A 17,844-nucleotide genomic window follows, 5' to 3' on the forward strand; every position below is an offset into this window, starting at 1 on the left:
CCTCCAAACGTTCCGTCGCTTTCCACGAATCTTAGCTTGCCTGACTCCCACCCCGTCTTCTCCTGAAGCCACAGATGGCCACAGCAGACCTGTCCGATCTAAGTCTGCGTTCCCCCCTTCACCTGACAGCTGTTCTGGGCTTCACCACGTGACGCTGTGGGAGAAACGTGCGCTGATGTGTCAGGTGGCAAGAGGGGTATGGTTTCCATTCATTAGCTTGGGAAGAGAGGACCACAAACCGTCACCATGTAGCAGGTGCATGTCACTCAGAACATTGCTTCATAAGCTTATTGTATATTGAAATAATAGTTTTCAAAACTTCCGAAGCCATGCTATCTGCTTATTTCTGCCAAGCCTGCTACATGCCTGCTGGCATCACTGCAGCACCGAGGGCTCTTCTGTTCCAGTCTGTCCTGTTCCCATCCAGGGGACGCCGCCTTTCCAACCCGAAGTCTGTACTGACATCTGCACTTTGCAGCTCGGGGGTTCTGAGTCTAGGGGTTGTTCCCCACCTGGGCCTCGAGTGGGCAGACCTGGGCTCTAACTGTGTTCTCCTGACTCCAGGTTCAGACCCTTTTCTGCCAGCCACGGCTGGTACTTCTCTTTTCCTAGGCTGACTTTTTTCAAGTTTTTATCAGATTTGATTTTTATGATTTATGATATTGCTTAGGAATGGGCTTAACTGTAGAATAAAGAAAACCCCATTAATAATGACTTAAAGAAAGAGGTGTTTATTTTTCACATGTACTATAAATAAAAATGCAGGACTGGGGATGTAGCTCAGAGGTAGAATACGTGCAGGCCCTGGGTTCAATCCCCAGAAAGCATCACTTCCCACCAAAAAACTTATACCAATAATAAAAAATGTGTGAGCCAATGCTGGGGTTACAACTCAGTGGGAGAGCGCTTGCCTAGCACATGTGAAACCCTAGGTTTGATCCTTGGAACCACATAAAAATAAATAAAATAAAGGTATTATGTCCATCTACAACTAAAAAAAATTTTTTTTTTTGAAAAATGTGTGAGCCAACCCATGGCCATTTACCATATGCCAGAGTGGTCTAGTCCCAGTGGCTCAAACATGACACAGTCCCTCTTCTCATGGAGTTAGAATGGGCATCAATAAACTTTTTAGAAAGAGCCAGATACAAAATATCATATATATAATAATCTATGGACTCTGCAGCCACAAGATCTCAGCAGTAGCTATTTAAATCTGTTGCCATAGAGTACGAGCAACCATAGGCAATGTGGACAGGATTGGGCATAGCTACGTTCCAGTAAAACTTGATCAAGTGGCAAGCTGTAGTTTGTCAACACTGTTTGAGAGAGTGAGTGGCCATTTGCCATACTAGGTTACTCTTGGTGTTTCACTGGTGAAATTCAAAGCCCTTTTCTCTGTTTTCCTTTCTCTCTCTCTCTCTCTCTCTCTCTCTCTCTCTCTCTCTCTCTTTTAATTTTTATGAGGAATCCCATTCTTTAAGAGATTAAGTCTTTGCGAAGTCTACGTTCCCTGGTCGAGGGTGCTCAGGCCTGTGTTCTTGGTTGCCATTCCATTTTTGACCTGGTCTCCGTGTTTTACTGTGTGTCAACTCTGGAATCCCAACCTGAGAACTGATTTCATGTAATTGTAAAAACAAGTTGTTTTTGTAGAATGGATCTGTGACATTAGAGGGGACAGTGTACTTACTAGAAGGGGTACAGCTGGGGTCCTGTCTGTGTTTCCTGACCTGGGTGCTGGTCTATGGGTGCAATCCATTTGTGAAAATTCAGTGAGCTTTGCAGTTGTAACATGTGCCATGTGTAGAGATATAGGTGTGTCTTCCGTGAAAGTTTACCCCAAAATGCACACCTCAGCAGACCCCATGGCCAAATGCAGAGGTGGGCTGATGGGATCTGGTTGGGGGATTCCCATGACCAGTCTTGACCAGGTAATCTGAGGAAGAACAGCTCACGTGTGGGAGTAACAAACACTAGTTGTGTTTTCCCTCTGCCCAGACAAATTTGCCTGGGAATGTGAGATTTGCACCTCCACCTGGGATCCTAGGAAGTGCCACCTTTTAGCCAGGTGATATAACCGAAGGCAGTTGAAATTACACTGTGGTCAGATTGCTGGCGCTGACCTCGCTGGGAGCCTCTTAGTAGCAGGCTACTGGGCCGTGTTGCTTCAACCCACTGAGCCTCACTTAGTAAAATGGGAGAAACAGTGCCCGGCTCGGGCAGCTTCTGGAAGGATCACATGCAATAGTATCTGTTCGCCTGGGAGCCCAGTGTAAGGGGCTTGGGAAGGTGTTCAGAAAGCATGAGTTATCCATCCTCACGGTTATCCAGACCACAGGAACTCTGCCATCTTGCCGCTTCACACATACAGGGCAGTGGTGTTGGCCAAGAGCACAGTGCGGTGAGCCCGTCTCCAGAACCTGTCCATCACGCGACCTGCCGCTTTCACCCACTGAGCTCCTTGTTTCCCTCCCTCCCCCTGCACCCACCACTCTACTTCTAAGAATTTGACTCCTTGAGACCCCTCATGTCCCTGGAGTCTTGCAGTATCTGCCCTTCTGTGACTGGCGCATTTTACTCAGCGGGGTGCCTCAAGGTTTGTTTATATGACAGGCTTCCACTCTCTTCAACACTGAGTGGTATTTCCACTATGCGCACACTGCGCGTGTGTGCCCAGTCATCTGTTGATGGACACTTAGCTTGCTTCTCCCCTGGGCTGTTGTGGCAGTGCTGTGGGGACCACGTGTGTGCCGTCACCCTGATGTGTAACACCGTGTGACCGTTATCTTTGCCAGGCTCCATGCAGGGGCTGCTCCTGTGCTGCCCAGGCGTAAGGCCACCTTGCAGGTTCTGCCCATTTCTGTGGGTGTGATAGGTACGAACAAGTCCCAGGTGGTAAGTTGTCGAATTGGGCAACTTGATTCTGGCTCAGCCTCTCTCCCTCGCCTCATCCTTTCTGTTCCTGGAAGAACTGAAGTCAGAGCATCCCCACCCCCAGCCCCACTTTGTTGGCAGTGCTGGGTTCAAAACCAGGGTCTTCCTGCTTTGCCTGGCATGCACCCTGCCACTGAGCCACACCCCTACCCAGGGCATTTTTCCTAGGAAGGATCTGAGGAAGTTTAAGGAAAATATAAGCACTTTCCAGTCTAAGATGTTTCTCAAGGTTGCAGTAAGCCAGTGGTGGTTATTAGATAATCAATTGTGCTCTGCCCTGATTAGACTCATCCTGTGCCTTGCCAGGCTGCAGAGGGTGTTGCTGTGTCTACAGCAAGTTGGGCCTGCTGTTGTCCTTGTCCAGGAAGCTGTCCCTACGGAATTACTCCACAGAGCAGAAAAGTCTTTTAATCAGCTCTTTTTTTTTTTTTTTTTCTTTAATGGATTGGGCTTTTTGTGCCAGAAATGCTATTGATCCTAGGAATCAAGACCTGTATTTAATACACCAGCTAATTGGTGAAAGGGCTGAGGGCCAGAAACCCATTGAGTTGTTTTAGGGATGAACTCCGGGAACAAATCAGAGAATTCTGTCTAAACCGACCTGGTGGGATTCTTGATAAAAACCAGACACAGAAGCCTGAAGTTGAGTCCGAGGAGAGGAGAGAGAGCTCCGTGGAGCCAGACTAGAGTGTGGCCAAGGGGAGAGGCCTCAGGACACCTCTGCCCTTGTAGGACAGTAGCAGCCAGAGACAAGGTGGAAGGGAAGGAGTGGGCTGTGTTCTAATAAGACTTCATTCAGAGCCACAGAAAATTGGATTTCATATAGTTTCTATATTTCACAAAATATTATCATTCTTTGGATTTTTTAAAAAACACTTACAAATGTGAAAGCCAACCTTTATTTCTAAGCATTACCAAAACAGGTTTGGCTCCTGTGGCCTGGTTTGCCAATCTGCCTGATGGTATTCCTCTGAGGGAGGCCTCTTGCCGTCCACATTTTGCAGAGAGCAACCTCAGAGAAGCCCCCGCCCACCCTTAATAATGAAGTGTGTGGCCCTGATGGACACTCAGGCTATCTCAGCCAAAGCATATGTCCTCTGCCACCTTCCCATCGATGTCTGCATCTCCAAGAGCCACACAGACATTCCCCGCCGAGATCATCTCAGCCACAAGAGAAGCATTCATCTCCCCTGCCTGGCGAGGAGACTGGAAGAGTTCTGCACTGTGACCTGTGACTGTGTCTTCACATTCACTTAGTCACTGAGCAGCCAGGCAGATTCCTAACTTCCTTGATTTTTCACTTTATCTGAACATTAGAGTAATAAATGACCAATTTACATGGTTATCGCAAGGATTCATTCAAGTGCCTTACAGTGATGATCTGAGCAGGGCTCGTGGCACATGGTAGATACCTCCTTAATTCCATTATTCGATTCTTGTGTTCCAACTCAGAAGCCCCTAAGGCCAGCCCACTAATTTGGGGGAGGGCAGCGTTGGGGATTGAACCCCGGAGCACTTAGCCATTGAGTCACATCCCCAACTCTTTTTATTTTTTATTTTAACGCGGGGTCTTGCTTAGGGCCTCGCTAAGTTGCAGAGGCTGGCTTTGAACTTGTGATCCTTCTGCCTCAGCCTCCCGAGCCACTGGGATTACAGGTGTGCACCACCGTGCCTGGCAATCCAATTTTTAATTAACAGCATTGCTCAGGGGTCTGATAAGACAATTCTGGTCTCTTATAAATAAATACAGGCAAACTCGGGAAGAGTCATTTTTTGTGCTCCTTTGGGCAGAGAGGAAAATGTTGCCAGCTGCAGGCATGCTTTCAAGGTCATGGAAGCTGTGGCTACTTGGTGACTGGTGTCCCTTGCTGTTCTCTTAATTTATGCACAGTCACAACCTCTGACCTCACTTCCTCCCTGGGGTCTAACTGAGGACGTATGAGGGGAGGAGAGGCTCTGAGGAATGGCCCAGGTGTAAAGATGAAGAATATTGCAGGACCAAGAGCAGCTGGAACATTCTGGAAGCTAGCAGATGTGAGGGTGTCGGGTGTTGGTCACCATGCAGATCAGCATCATGTGACGGTGGCTGAGTTGATGAGGCAGATCCCCAGAAAGGCAGAGCTCCCCTCACCCAAGTATCACACACTTTAAAATCTGTTAGGAGGATAGATCTCCTGTCAAGTCTTCTTACATCATACAAAAAAGAAAAAAAATAAGTAGCCATAATAGCCAAGTGACGTCCTTTGAAATGTATTTTTCAAAGGTAATGAATGTTAAACAAAGGATTTAAAAATAGGTAAAACTGGGTAGCTCCTGTTTTACTCCTGCAATGCCTGAGGTCCTTGTCTGAGCCCTTCTTAAAACAGAGAGCCCAGGGTTAACATTTCCCTGCAGGTGATGGCTCCCTCAGACCCCAGACACAGCTTATAAATATTAAGTCTAAGCTTTCTTCCAGAACTTTCCTGTGCATACATCTGGGATATCCAATCCTGCTTAACAAATTGATACGCAAATACCTAGGCAGAGCTTGTACCTTATTTGATTTTGTGCTTTAGTTTACAGATCTGTCTTTAATTTCTCTGGTACTTAAGACTTTCCTTGTAAATAAAGATATATCCTCTAATTTTTTAGTTCAAGTCTTGTTCATGGATTCTTTTAACATGCCAGTGTCGTTGGCAGCAGGGGCAGGGGAAGTATGGGTTCTCGGCTGGTTTGAAAGGGACTTATGAGCATAACGAGCGGTATGTCAGGCATGGTCCTGGATGGACACTAGTTCTGACAGACTATCAGGAAGGACATTCTTCAGTCAGTGGGAGGAATTTGAATATAGTCAGAGTATTTGATGTGAAGAAAGTTTACAAAATGGAAAGGTAAACGTCATTGGTGTGGGAAGAAGATTATAAAACAATCTTCTTGTTGTTGTGGGGGTCCCCCACCACCCCAGTGCTGGGGATGGAACCTAGAATCTTGAGCATGCAAAGCAAATGCTGTACCACTGAGCTGCACGCCTTCTCATTTTGGTTTTTAAAAAGTATCTGTTATTATGGGCATTATTATCCAAAGCACAGGAATGAAGACACGAATTGGTGTGATATGTAGTAAGAATTGTAATGCATTCTGCTATCATATATAAATTAAAAAAAAAATTTAAAAACTGTCTGTACATTACACCCCATTCCCACTTCACACCTAAGAAGAGGTTAGGACATATGTGCCCAGAGGTGCCAGTTCTTCAGTGTGGTCCCTGGAACAGCAAGCAGCACCAGCATGGGCAGGGAGCTGGCTAGGAGTGCCCATCCTCAGCCCCTCCCCACCAGGAGCTCTGGGAACAGGACCTGGTGGTGGTTCCATAAGCCCTCAGGGGAGGTTTGCAAGGATCCAAGTTCAATCGCTTCACTGAGGTGCTAACAGTGATCTCTCCGTGGTGGAGTACATATAAATTCTAGACTAAGAGAAGACCATTTCTAAATTAATAGGGTTTTCATGGCATTCTGCAAATTTCTGGGGTTTTTTTCATTTTCATTCAGTTTAAGATAATTCCAAATTTCCCTTTGCTGTATTCTTTATCTAGGTGTATGTTATTTCATTTCCAAATATCTGAGGATTTCCCACAAATCTTTCTATTATGGATTTTTTATTTAATGCTATGGCACTTGGTGTGATGGGAAGCTTTTAAAATATTTTGCTGCTCTTTATCTAACAGCCTAGTGTGTGACGAGTTTGGCAAGTAGTTTATGTATACCTGAATTACAGACTTGTACCATGTGAAGACGTTTCCATTAATGATGGATTGTGGTAACAAGTTGTTCTATAAGATCATAGTGAAGCCAGAAATTCCCATGTGGTGTACAGTGCGTTCCTCACGTGTTCATGGCGATGCTGGTATAAACAAGCCTACTGCACTGCCAGCGGTGTTAAGGGAGAGCACACCCAGGCGCAACGGCTCACACCTACAATCCCAGCCACTTGGGCACCCGAGGCAGGAAGGTCTCAAGGCCAGTGGGCAACCTAGTGAAACTCTGTCTCAAAGTAGAGAAAGGGGCTGGGGGTGTAACTCAGTATTGGAGCACTGTCCTAACTAACGTGCATGAAGCCACAGGTTTGATCCCCGTACCCAGTATTACAAAAAAGAAGAGGAGGAGAAGAGGGGGGAGAGAGGAGAAGGAGAAGGAGAAAAGGACAGAGGAAGAAGCAGCAGCCGGGCACAGTGGCACAGTGGGTCTGTAATCCTGGTGTCCTGGGCCTGAGGCTGAAGGATCACGAGTTCAAAGCCAGCCTCAGCAACTTAGTGAAACCCTATTTTAAAATAAAAAATAAAACAGGACTGGGAATGCACCTTGGTGGTAAATTTTGAGTGCTGCAAAAATAAAGTATAACATAGTTATCGACAGAGCCTGATGCTTGACAACGGTAATAAGCAGCTGTTATTGGTTTACTTACTATATTTTTAATCATTATTTTAAAGTATCCTCTTTCTTAACAGGAAAAAAAAGTTTCACTGTAAAACAGTGAGCCCTGTTACCCCAGCAACAGCCTGTTGGTCTCTTGTTTACCACGCGTCTTGGTTGGGTCAAGGGCGTGGTGAGTGACGGACCTGTGCAGTCCGGGTCTGTTTCGGTACACTCTGATTTTCCTGCAGCAGGGCACTTCCCAGAGCAGATCCCCGCTGTCAATCAGTGCATGACTGTGTACCGCGCTGCGTTGGATAGAGGATTCCACGTGTGTCGATTGGATCACCGTGGCTGACAGTGTTCAGAGCTTCTCTGTCCTTGCTCAGTTTCTGCCTACAGGTGGTATCAAATAGTAAGAGAAAGTATTAAAAATCTCTTACCATAATTATGAATTTATCTCTCCTTGCAGTTTGATAGGTTTCTCCGTCATATATTTGAAATTCTCTTCAGAGTATAAATATTTAGATTTGTCAGTTTCTCAACTAATTGACTCCTTTATCATTAACCCTAGCAGTAGTCTTTGTTCTGGTTCTACTGTGTGTAACACTAATACAGCCCCTTCAGTTTGCCACTAACGTTAGCATGGTACACCTTTTCTACTCTTTTTTGTTTAACCTACTTGTGCCTTTATGGCCGTATGTATTCATTTTGATCCTAGGGTTTTAACCCAAGTTGTCATGCACGCTAAGCACACTCTCAACCACTGTGTTACAGCCCCAGCCCCTGCCCCAGCCCCATATCTGTGTCTTTACATTTGCAATATTCTTGTAGGCAGTACAGAGTCGGGTCTTGCCTTTTTGTTGTTGTTTTAATCCAATCTGACAGTCCATGTCTTTTGAGGGGTGTTTAGATCACATTCACAATGTGACTGTGGTAGGGTTCAGACTGATCTTTCTTTTTGTCTATCCATTTTCTCACCTTTTGATTGTTTGTTTGTGGTTCTGAGAATTGAACCCAGTGACCTTGCACATACCAGGCAAGCAGTTGGCCACCAAGCTACATGCCCAGCCCTTTTTATTTTGAGACAAGGTGTTGTTAAGTCGTCCAGGCTCGACTCAAACTTGTGATCCTTCTGCTCAGCCTCCTGAGTAGCTGAGTAGCGTTCACCACTGCATCTAGAATTAACTGGAAAATTTTGATGATTCCATTTTATGTTCTCTGTTGTTTTATTTGCTATGAATCGTTGATTATCATTTTTGTGGCTACTTTACAGTTTATAGTGCACATCTTTGACTTATCACAACGTGTTTACAGTGAATATCATTCCACCCTACATGTAGCATAAAAACCAGAGTATAGCTCTACTTCACCACCCCCTGATCTTTTGGCTATTATTGCCATGCATTTTGGTTTTATGTGAACCCATGCTACATTGGTATTATTTTTTGTGTATTTACCCACATGTTTACCATTTCTAGTGCTTTTCTTTCCTTTATGTGGGCACAGATTTCCATCTGGGATTACTTTCTTTCTGTTTGAGGGGCTAGCATTTCTTATTACTTGGCGTCTGCTGGTGGTGAATTCTCTCAGCTTTGGTGTGTTTGAAAGTCTTGTTCTCTGCTTCTGTTTTGAAAGACAGTTTTGATGGGTATAAAATCGTAGGCAGAGGTTGTCACATGGGGCTCTTTTCTTCCCTTCAGCACCTTAAAAAACTTACCACCAGTGTGTTCTCCCTTGTGTTGTTTCTACAGTAGATCTTCTCTTATCTTTGTTCCTTTGTACGTCAAGTGTCCCTTTTCTCCCCCTCTGGATGATCTTAAGATTTCGTCACTGGTTTTGAGCAGTTTGCATCTGATAGGCCTCTGTGCAGTTTTCTTTGTGGCTCTTCTGCTTGCGTTTGCCAGGCTCCCTGATCCTGTGGAGGAACAGTTTAAATCACATTTGGAGAAGAACTCACCAGTGTCTCTTCTGCTGTGTTTCTCTCCCTGCGTCTCCTCTCCTTGGGGCGCTCCACGTGCCTGGTCAGGCCTCCGTGGGCTGCTGGCTTGTTCTTCCCTCTCTGATGCTCAGGGTTTCATTCTGGATCCTTCCTGGGCTGCTTCATTTTCTTCTGCGATGCCTGCTCTGCTGCTGACCGCTCTGTGTACTGCTCACCTCCCAGGCCTGCTGTTCACTCTAGAAGGTCAGCTTGTGTCTTGTCTTTGTCTCCCAGACCTCAAATTTTTAAATACACGGAATATCGTCATAAGGCTTCTTTCAGTGTCCTTCTCTGCGGATTCTGCCCTCTGTGTGAGTTTTGATCGACTCTTTTTGGTCTTATTATAGGTCATATTTCTTGTTTGTAGCTGTTTTTTTTTAAATTAGATGAGAAATATGGACTTTGTGTTGTTGGTTGCATCCTCCACATTTTATTGAATGTGTTCCAGGATGCAATCAAGTTATTTCAAAACGACTTGGCTTTTAAGACGTGTTAGTAGGACGCCACTGCACTGTCCAGGGCTCACTGTTTCCTGGCTGGGAGAGCAGGACTCTTCAGCGCTCTCACGGCCCCCGAGTCACCAGGTTTTCCTGCCTGGATGTTGGAAATAGGTGGCATTCCTGCTCTCCACGAGCACCAGACGCTGTTACCTCTAACAGTTTCGTGTGCGTTTTTCCCAGCCCTGACTGTGGCAACCCTCACTTCTCTCTCAGGGCACCTCCTTGCTTTCTGGTGCTCTGTCCAGTGACTTCACGCAGCCTTGGCCCCGCCGAGTTCTCAGCTCCCGCCCAGCAGCTCCCAGGCTTTGCCAGTCCTTGCTCCTCCCCACGCACAGCCAGGAAGCGGGTGGGGCCATGGCGGGATCTGGTGTTATTTTCCTGTCTCTCAGAGATCACGGATTCTCATGATCTGGTATCTCCTGTCATTGGGTCTGTTGTGTTATGTCTTCTTTGTTTCTTTTTATTATTTCATGTTGGAAAATAAATCTGGTCTTTATTACTCTTTTGACCAGAAGTAGAAATCTCTGCAGGGGCTGGAGGTGCGTGCCTGTAATCCTAGTGGCTTGGGAGGCCGAAATAGGAGGACCACAAGTTCAAGGCCAACCTTGACACTTTAGTGAGGCTCTAAGCAACTTAGCAAAATCCTGTCTCTAAAAAAGTAAAATAAAGTAAAAAGGACTGGTGATATGGCTCAGTGTTTAAGTGCTCCTGGGTTCAATCCCTGGTACTAAAACAGAAAACAAAAATCTCTACAAAGTAATAGTTTTTGTTGTTGTTGTTTTTTTTTTAAAAAAAGGTCACATTTAACATGTCTTCTACATGTAACCAAATGTACAATTAATAAAGTAATGTGAAATTCTACATTTGAACATATCATTACAAACCAAAAAATTCACAGTAAAGCCATTTCTTCTTCTAGGGCAGAGCCTGAAGAAATACTAATTGGTTCCAATGAATTCTAAACACTGAATGATCTTCTATAACCAATTTGTAGTTAATGATGGGAATTTTTAGTTGAATATGTTTTTTGTTTTTTTTAACAAGAAGAGTTCTGAGGGAGGAGAGCTTTCTGTAAAAAAAGAAAAGTTTTTAATTTTAAGTGAGAACCAAATAAGAAGAGGGGAGCCCAGCATTTGTTGAGTCCTGTACCTTTGCCTATTTATGTTGTAGAAAAGGCACATTTTTGAATTCAGCTGAACTCAATATCAGATTCCAGCTGGGTGACCTTGGGCAACTGACATGAACTCTCTGAACTTGACTTACTTTATAAGCAAAGGGACCACACTGTTATGGGTATTAAAATAGAATTTGCAAAGCATCTATTCAGTGACTAGCACACAGTAGGTGCTCAAGACACGTTGGTCCCTATCCTGCCCCCAATCTGAGTTCACATAGCTGACTCTTTTAATAAGACCCTTTCCAAAACACCCCAAAAATTCCACTTGCCTACAACATCCACCTAAGATGTCACCCACCAAAATAATGGAGGGCGGGAAGGTATTTAGGGAAAGAAGAGAACAGTTCGGGGACAGCGATTCGCCGTGCCCTGCCCTGGTACACGCACGAGAGCATTTCTTCCCAGCTCCCATCCCATGTCGGGGGAGGTGGCATTCCCGAGGGACGGGAGGAAACAAGGGCGCTGACAGGAGATGAGGTAGGCAGTGAAGGGCGGCCTAGAACTCTGCACTGAGACCGGATTGCAGGAGGCCAGCGCCGTGGCTGGACTGTGTGGACCCCAGAATTCACCTTTGAAGCCCCGTCTCCCAGTGGCTCAGGACGTGGGTGTGTTTGGAGGTCTCTAGCAAGGTGACTAAGTTAAATGAAGCCATTAGGGCAGGTCCTGAGCAGCTCTGTGTCCTCCTAAGGGGTGATTTGGAAGCAGACTCCACAACACGCACACAGAGGAAAGGTGAACGAGGACGAGGTGAGATGGCAGCCATCTGCTGCGGCGTCAGGGAAGCCAAACCTGCCCACACCTTGAACCTCCACACATGCAGTTTCTGCCGTCAGTCTGCCCAGCCTGTGGACTTGTAAGGAAGCCAGTGAATGAACGTAGCGGGCCTGGCAGCCTCAGCAGGTGCCGCGCGGAGTCAGTATCCTTGCATCCCACCGACTGGGAGCACACTGCAGACCAGGCATCCATCATATAAACCAGATCCCTTCCACCGGCTGTTCAGTGTGCAAGTGTCCTCGGGAACCAGCCCCAATCTCAGGGAGAACCAGGTGGGGGGTGCAGAGAGGTGGTTTGAGGGGAAGATGGGGCTTACAGATGTGACCCTCTGGGGGGCCACTGCTGGGGAAAGAGTGTGGTGCTTTTGTGGCTCTTTGACCCACCTGGGCCTGGTTTCCGCTCTGCCTCGGTTGGTGGCACTTGTCCAGGCTGACCTAATGCAGTCCAGGTCATTCCCGCAGCCCTCCCCACGTGCCACCTGCTGTGACTCCGGCTGAGCAGCACCTTCTTGCTGCTCCTGGCTTATCACAGTTCGGATCCCACATGGGCGAGCCTTTTCCTCCTGAGCCCTCTCCCTCAGCTCTGCAGACGTCCACGTGGCCAGGTTCTCGCAGGCCCCCGGCTCTCTTCCCAGGCTGGTTCCGTCGCGGGGTGATTGATGCCTTGTAGCGTTATCGCTGCGGAGCGCTGCCTCGCAGGCGGCTGACTCAGGCTGGCCCTGTGTTCCCAGACCTGCAGGGAGGCGACCACATGCTCACTTGGCTCAAGCTGGTGCTTGTATCTGATGCTTTCTCCAGAAATGCCAAAAACAGGGGAGGGATGTTTAAAAACAATTCATAAAATTGGCAAATACATTGCCAACGCACAGTGCCTCTGTCCGGGAAGTCTGCAGTTGAGTTGGGTTTTGTGGCAGCACTGGTGGCTGGTGAGAGTTCTCAGGGACTGACTGGTCCCCAGAGGCAGTTGTGAAGACCCAAAGAGCAAGTGTCACAGGGTGGGCTCGCAGCAGCCTGGCATCCCCCCGGGAAGCCTCCTGCACCTCCCTCTCTGGTACAGCGACTATGTCAACCTTCTGCACTCAGCCTGCTGACTTTACAGGAGAGGGTGTCCCGTAGGAGCCATCCTGCCTCCCGACGCAGAGTATGCCACCCTCCTCCTGCCCGCTGTGAGCCTGTCCCCCTTGTCCCAAGCCCTGGACTCCATCTCTTATATCCTCTTGCTCCAGTGCTCAGCCTTTCCCCTTCTTTAATGCACCCAGGTTATTCAGATTAAAGCAGAGCTACCGTTCCTTTACTCGGTGCCTCGCTCCATCTCCTTCTATTCCAATGGCTCTTGCTTCCCGGCCAAGCCTCGCCAGACAGCCACGCTTCCGTTTCACCACCCTCCCACCGGCCGCTCAGCCCATCGCAGAACCACGTGGCCAGCAGGTGTGATGGCTGGTCTTATGGGACCTCTGATAGCTCGGTGTCCTCCTTCCAGAACCGTTTTCTCCCCTGGCATCGTTCTCTCCTGATTTTCTCTCTGTGCTCTCCTGTTGAGAGCCACAGCCGAGTCCGGATGGCGCCTGGCATTTTGCCAGAAGGAGTGGTTGAGAGGTGACACCAGGGAGCCATTAAGATGATGATAATTAAGTTAAGCTGTGTATAATTGCTGTGACTGGATGATGCTGGATTGAAACAGGCTGTGTATTCAGTTGTATATAGAACCCTGCTGTCCGGCAATAGGGCGGCTCCTGCTGCCTTGGGCACCCGCTACTTTTGAGTTCTCGTGGAGTTCCCATTGAGTTCTCGTGGAGCCGGGTTGAGGGCAGGGGGAGTTCCCCGGGAGTGTGCGTGGAGTGCCAGTGAGAGTTCGGGCAATAAAGTAGTCCCTGTTTGAACCTAAAAGTGCCTCGTGGCGGCTCGGTTATTTTGTGCCCAGCCAGACTGCAGCACTCTCCTGTTCCTTCTAACTGTTCTGTGTTGGGTAGGATCTCAATATTTAGTTTGCCACAAAATTCATAGGTATAAATCCTGGCCTCTAGGGTAACAGCAGCAGGAGAAGTGGACTTTAGGAGTGGATTAAGACATGGGGTGGAGCCTCATGAGTAAGATTAGTGCCCTTTCCAAAGAGTCCCTCAGAAGCACTGTCACCCCGGGCACCATGTGAGGACACAGCAAGAAGGCACTGTCTTGAACCAGGAAGTAGAATTTGCTGGCTGTTTGATCTCAGAGTTCCCAGCCTCTAGAGTTGTGAGAAATCACTTTCTGTTGTTTATAAACCATCCAGTCTGGGGCATTTTGTTATAGCAGCTCGAGTGGCCTAGGACACATGGGGCAGGGATCCATCAACACAGCAGGCCTTGTCTTCATGGGGTCAGAGTGAGAGCTCCCAGCCAGGCTTCTCCCCTGAGTCCAGAAAAATGTGTCCCGCCGTTTCCATACTAGCTCTTGCTGGGTGATCCAGAAACACCTGGAAAATTGGCCCAGTTATGGCCTTTCAGCCTTGGTCATCCTCCGGGTGCCCGTAAGACTTGCACCAGCACCTAACTAGAGTCCTCTGGCAGAAATCTCAGTGTCCCTCTGGGCATTGTCTCCTCCTTCAGCCATGATGTCCAATCTACCAGTAAATTCCACTCCTTTTTGCCTCTTAAATTTTCCCCAAATCTACCCACTTTTCCCAATCTTACTTCTGCCTTCCTGAGCCAAAATGCCATCTGATCTTGCAAGACAATCACAACACATCATCTTGCGTCCATTCTGGTTTCCTCCAAAGTGTTCTCACTGCCCCACCAGAGTATTTAACATACAAGTCTAATCCTTTGCGTAAAATTCTTCCTACTGTGTTTAGAATGAGGACAAAATATCTTATCATGGCCTTAGTGGGGTCTGACACTTCCAGACCCACCAGCCTTGCTCTCTAGCCCTGTCGATCATCTTGGTTCTTTTGACATTACTGTAACAAAATACCTGAGACTAGACAACTTATAATGAAAAGAAATATATACGCTCACAGCTACGGAGGTGGGAAGTGTCGCTCGTGGTGTTGGTGTCCAGACACCACTCCTCAGGAAGTGGGGATTGGGCGTGCACTGACATACTCAGGTGCACACCAGGCATCAGGAGAGCCTGCCTGCCTGCCCCTCAGTCTCTCATAAGCCACTTCAGCAATAATGATATTAACCTGTTCATAAGGGCAGAGCTCAGTCGCCTCCTAATACTGTCACAGTGGCACATTTCAGTGCGCATTTTGGAGGGGACGTGCTTTTACACCAAAGCCTGCGCCCTTCCCTTGGGCATCTAGGCAAGGACTCTTACTGCTCGGCTTCAGTTGTTCTTCTCCCTTCCTTTCAGTGCAGTGTCCTTTTCAGGGAAGCCTGTCCCCCAGCCGTCACTGTGTGTGTGTGCGTGTGTGTGTGCGCGCGCGCTGTGGTGTTTAACATCTGGCTGGGGAGAGACTGCCTGTAGGAGTTCTGAGAGATGGTGAGGCCCTGGCTGGGCCAGGCCTTTGAAATGCACACAGAGCCAACCCCTGCAGAGCCAGGCCTCTCCCTCTGGCCTGTCCAGCCCTGGCATCAGGATCCTCTGCCTGAGTCATCCAGGGCCAAGTACCAGGTGTCCAGGGACTGCACAGATAGCTCGGAGCGGCCAGGATCATTCGATTAGCCAGCCCTGACCCGCTCACCAGCCCTGCCTTTCCCCAGAAATTCCAATAAAGGGTGGCCTAGGCTCCTTCTCTCCCGGCCCCTCTGCCTCCGGACCAGCCTGGTGCTTCCCCCAGAGCTCTGCATGATGTGCCACACCTCCTGTCTCCGGGGCCTGAGTGACCGTGACACAAGAACAACACAACTCCACGACGGGCCAGATGTCCTCCCCGGGCCCTCGGAGCCCCTGGACGCCTCCTCCGTCGCGTCTCTGGTCCTCGTTTACTGTGGTTATTAGGGAGGCTTGGTTGGTCTGCCCTTCATCTTCACTGGGCGGTGAGCTCCGTGAAGCAGGGACCTGATGATTGTTCTCTCACAGGTGCAACCGCAGAGCCTCACAGAGGGACACGGGAGGTTTTGGTCGAACGGATAAATGAGTTTGAAGACAAGGCCTAGGTTCCAGGTTGGGGGGCCTAGGTTCCAGGTTGGGGGGCCTAGGTTCCAGGTTGGAGCTATTTTCCTTTCAGTACCAGATGAGATTCTTTTTAAACTCTCCATCTTTCCGAATTCCTGGGAGGAGAGTGAGATAGCTCAATGCTTGCTGTTTTGAATTTTCTTTCCCCTTTTCAGGTTGAGGCTCACGAGTGTTACGGTGGAGAGGCCAGATGAACACCATTCTCTTCCCTCTGACGGGAGAGCAGCGTGGGATAGGGAATGTAGAATAGTGAGGATTTGATTATGTAGATTCTTACTTGAAAAGGTGATGGAGGGAATGAGATTGAAGAAGGAGACATTTAACAACTTTGGTCTTTTTATTATGAGAAATGAGGATGTAAAGTAACTGGAGAAGTGAAGGAAGGCAGAGAAGAAATCCAGCCCTCTCCAACCCACTTCCCACGTTCTTAAGTATTCATTAACAGCATAATTTGTGTTATTTACTTATTTATTTAATTTGGGCTACTGTAAAAAAAAAATTCACTATCATAAAAATGTTACGATGAGCACTCTTCGTACATGAATCTTTGCCTAATTTATAAAAGGGAGTGGCTTGATGGAAGAGTATGGACAGGAATATTTTCTAGGTAGACTTTCAACCATTTTTTCCCTAATAAGTCTCCTCAAAGTCCTACCAGTAGAGGAGAGGTGCCTGCTTCCCCGTGACCTTTGGAGATTATAAAGTACACATGTAAATAGGCATATGTAGATGCCTGCTCGATGGGTAGGAAGGGTTAATTCGTGGTTTTAATCTGCAGTTCCAGTGCCAGTTATTCCCAAACACCAACACATTCCTTTTGGTCCTTGGCCCTTCGTCAGTTACCTGGGGTTCTGTGCCTAGCTTTCTACAGGGCTGTTTCTCTTTTTCCTATTTATTTATAAAACCCTCTTCGTAGTAAACACATTGACTTTGTTTTTGTCCTGTGTACACACATGGCATCCATCAAACCTTTTTCTAATGACCCGACATGCAAGTGGACTTTAAAGACAAGAACATGTGACATGGTGCGGTATGGTTAGCTCTCGCTTTGTTAATAAGGGCAGTTGGTTTCGCTGTATTTTGAAAATTTTGCCAAACTGCAGGGAACATACGTGTGAAAAAGAGTCTGGACTGGAGCTTGGGCAAACTTGACTCCGTCCTAGTTCTGGCACCCTGTTGCTGGAGGACAAGGGACAGATTATGTAGCCTCTGCAAGACTCAGGTTTCTTCCTGGGCAACAGGAATTCCTGGCTTGTTTTGAGAGGTAAATAGCGTTAGGCGGTGTGTGATGCAGACATGATAGTCTGTAAATATTTTTTCCCTTTCCCAATCCCTCAAAGATGTGCTGTTCTGTGTATGCTCACACCGCCAGGTATTTTGTCTAAGTGGGAGCAACTGAATTTCATTCATCCCACTCGCAGTCAGAATTGCAGCCCTTCATTGATATTTTCCAAATAGATAAATATGATCAGAGTGCAAATGAAAATAGAAAAATTCTTAGTTAACTCTTGCCCCACCACCGCCGCCATGCTGGGGATGGAACCCAGGGCCCTGCGTGCGCTAGGCACTCTGTCCACCACTCATGCACCCTTACCTCCTGTTAATGATGCGTCTGAGCTAGGGGAGATTGACTTTCAAGCTCAGGGATAGTGTTAGTAAATTAGGATCCATGCTATACAAGTGACAGACAACATAAGATAGAACATTCCGGAGGGGAGGGGGACAGATGATTTCAAATCCTTGAAACTATGTGGATTTTAAATAGCTTTAAATATAGTATTGAAATATTTGCACACTTTCATTGAGAAGTTATGTCTCAATCTGTTTTTTTCTCCCCTGTAGGTGTGGCTGGATCTCTTAAAACCTATTGTGAAGCAGATTCGAAGTAAGTATATCCTGCCTGTTGAGCAGTGGAGATAAATACAAAGCCAGGTGTGCCATTGTCAAGGAGGCTTTTGTCTGGGGGCGTGAGGCGCTAGTGATACAAATTCTT

The 17,844-nt window shown here is 47.4% G+C and overlaps 1 protein-coding gene across 5 annotated transcripts in view; it reads left to right on the forward strand.

The window, feature by feature from the left end:
• Farp1 (FERM, ARH/RhoGEF and pleckstrin domain protein 1) overlaps positions 1-17,844 on the forward strand; it is a 265,061-nt gene that overhangs the window by 169,259 nt on the left and 77,958 nt on the right. For all 5 annotated transcript variants that reach the window (XM_076872685.1, XM_076872687.1, XM_076872688.1 and 2 more), the window contains exon 4: positions 17,694-17,736. In XM_076872685.1, coding sequence (XP_076728800.1) covers positions 17,694-17,736 — 43 coding nt within the window. The remainder of the gene's footprint in view (positions 1-17,693; positions 17,737-17,844) is intronic.

Source organism: Callospermophilus lateralis, chromosome 12, assembly GCF_048772815.1.
Source record: "Callospermophilus lateralis isolate mCalLat2 chromosome 12, mCalLat2.hap1, whole genome shotgun sequence".
In the NCBI taxonomy this organism is placed as follows: domain Eukaryota; kingdom Metazoa; phylum Chordata; class Mammalia; order Rodentia; family Sciuridae; genus Callospermophilus; species Callospermophilus lateralis.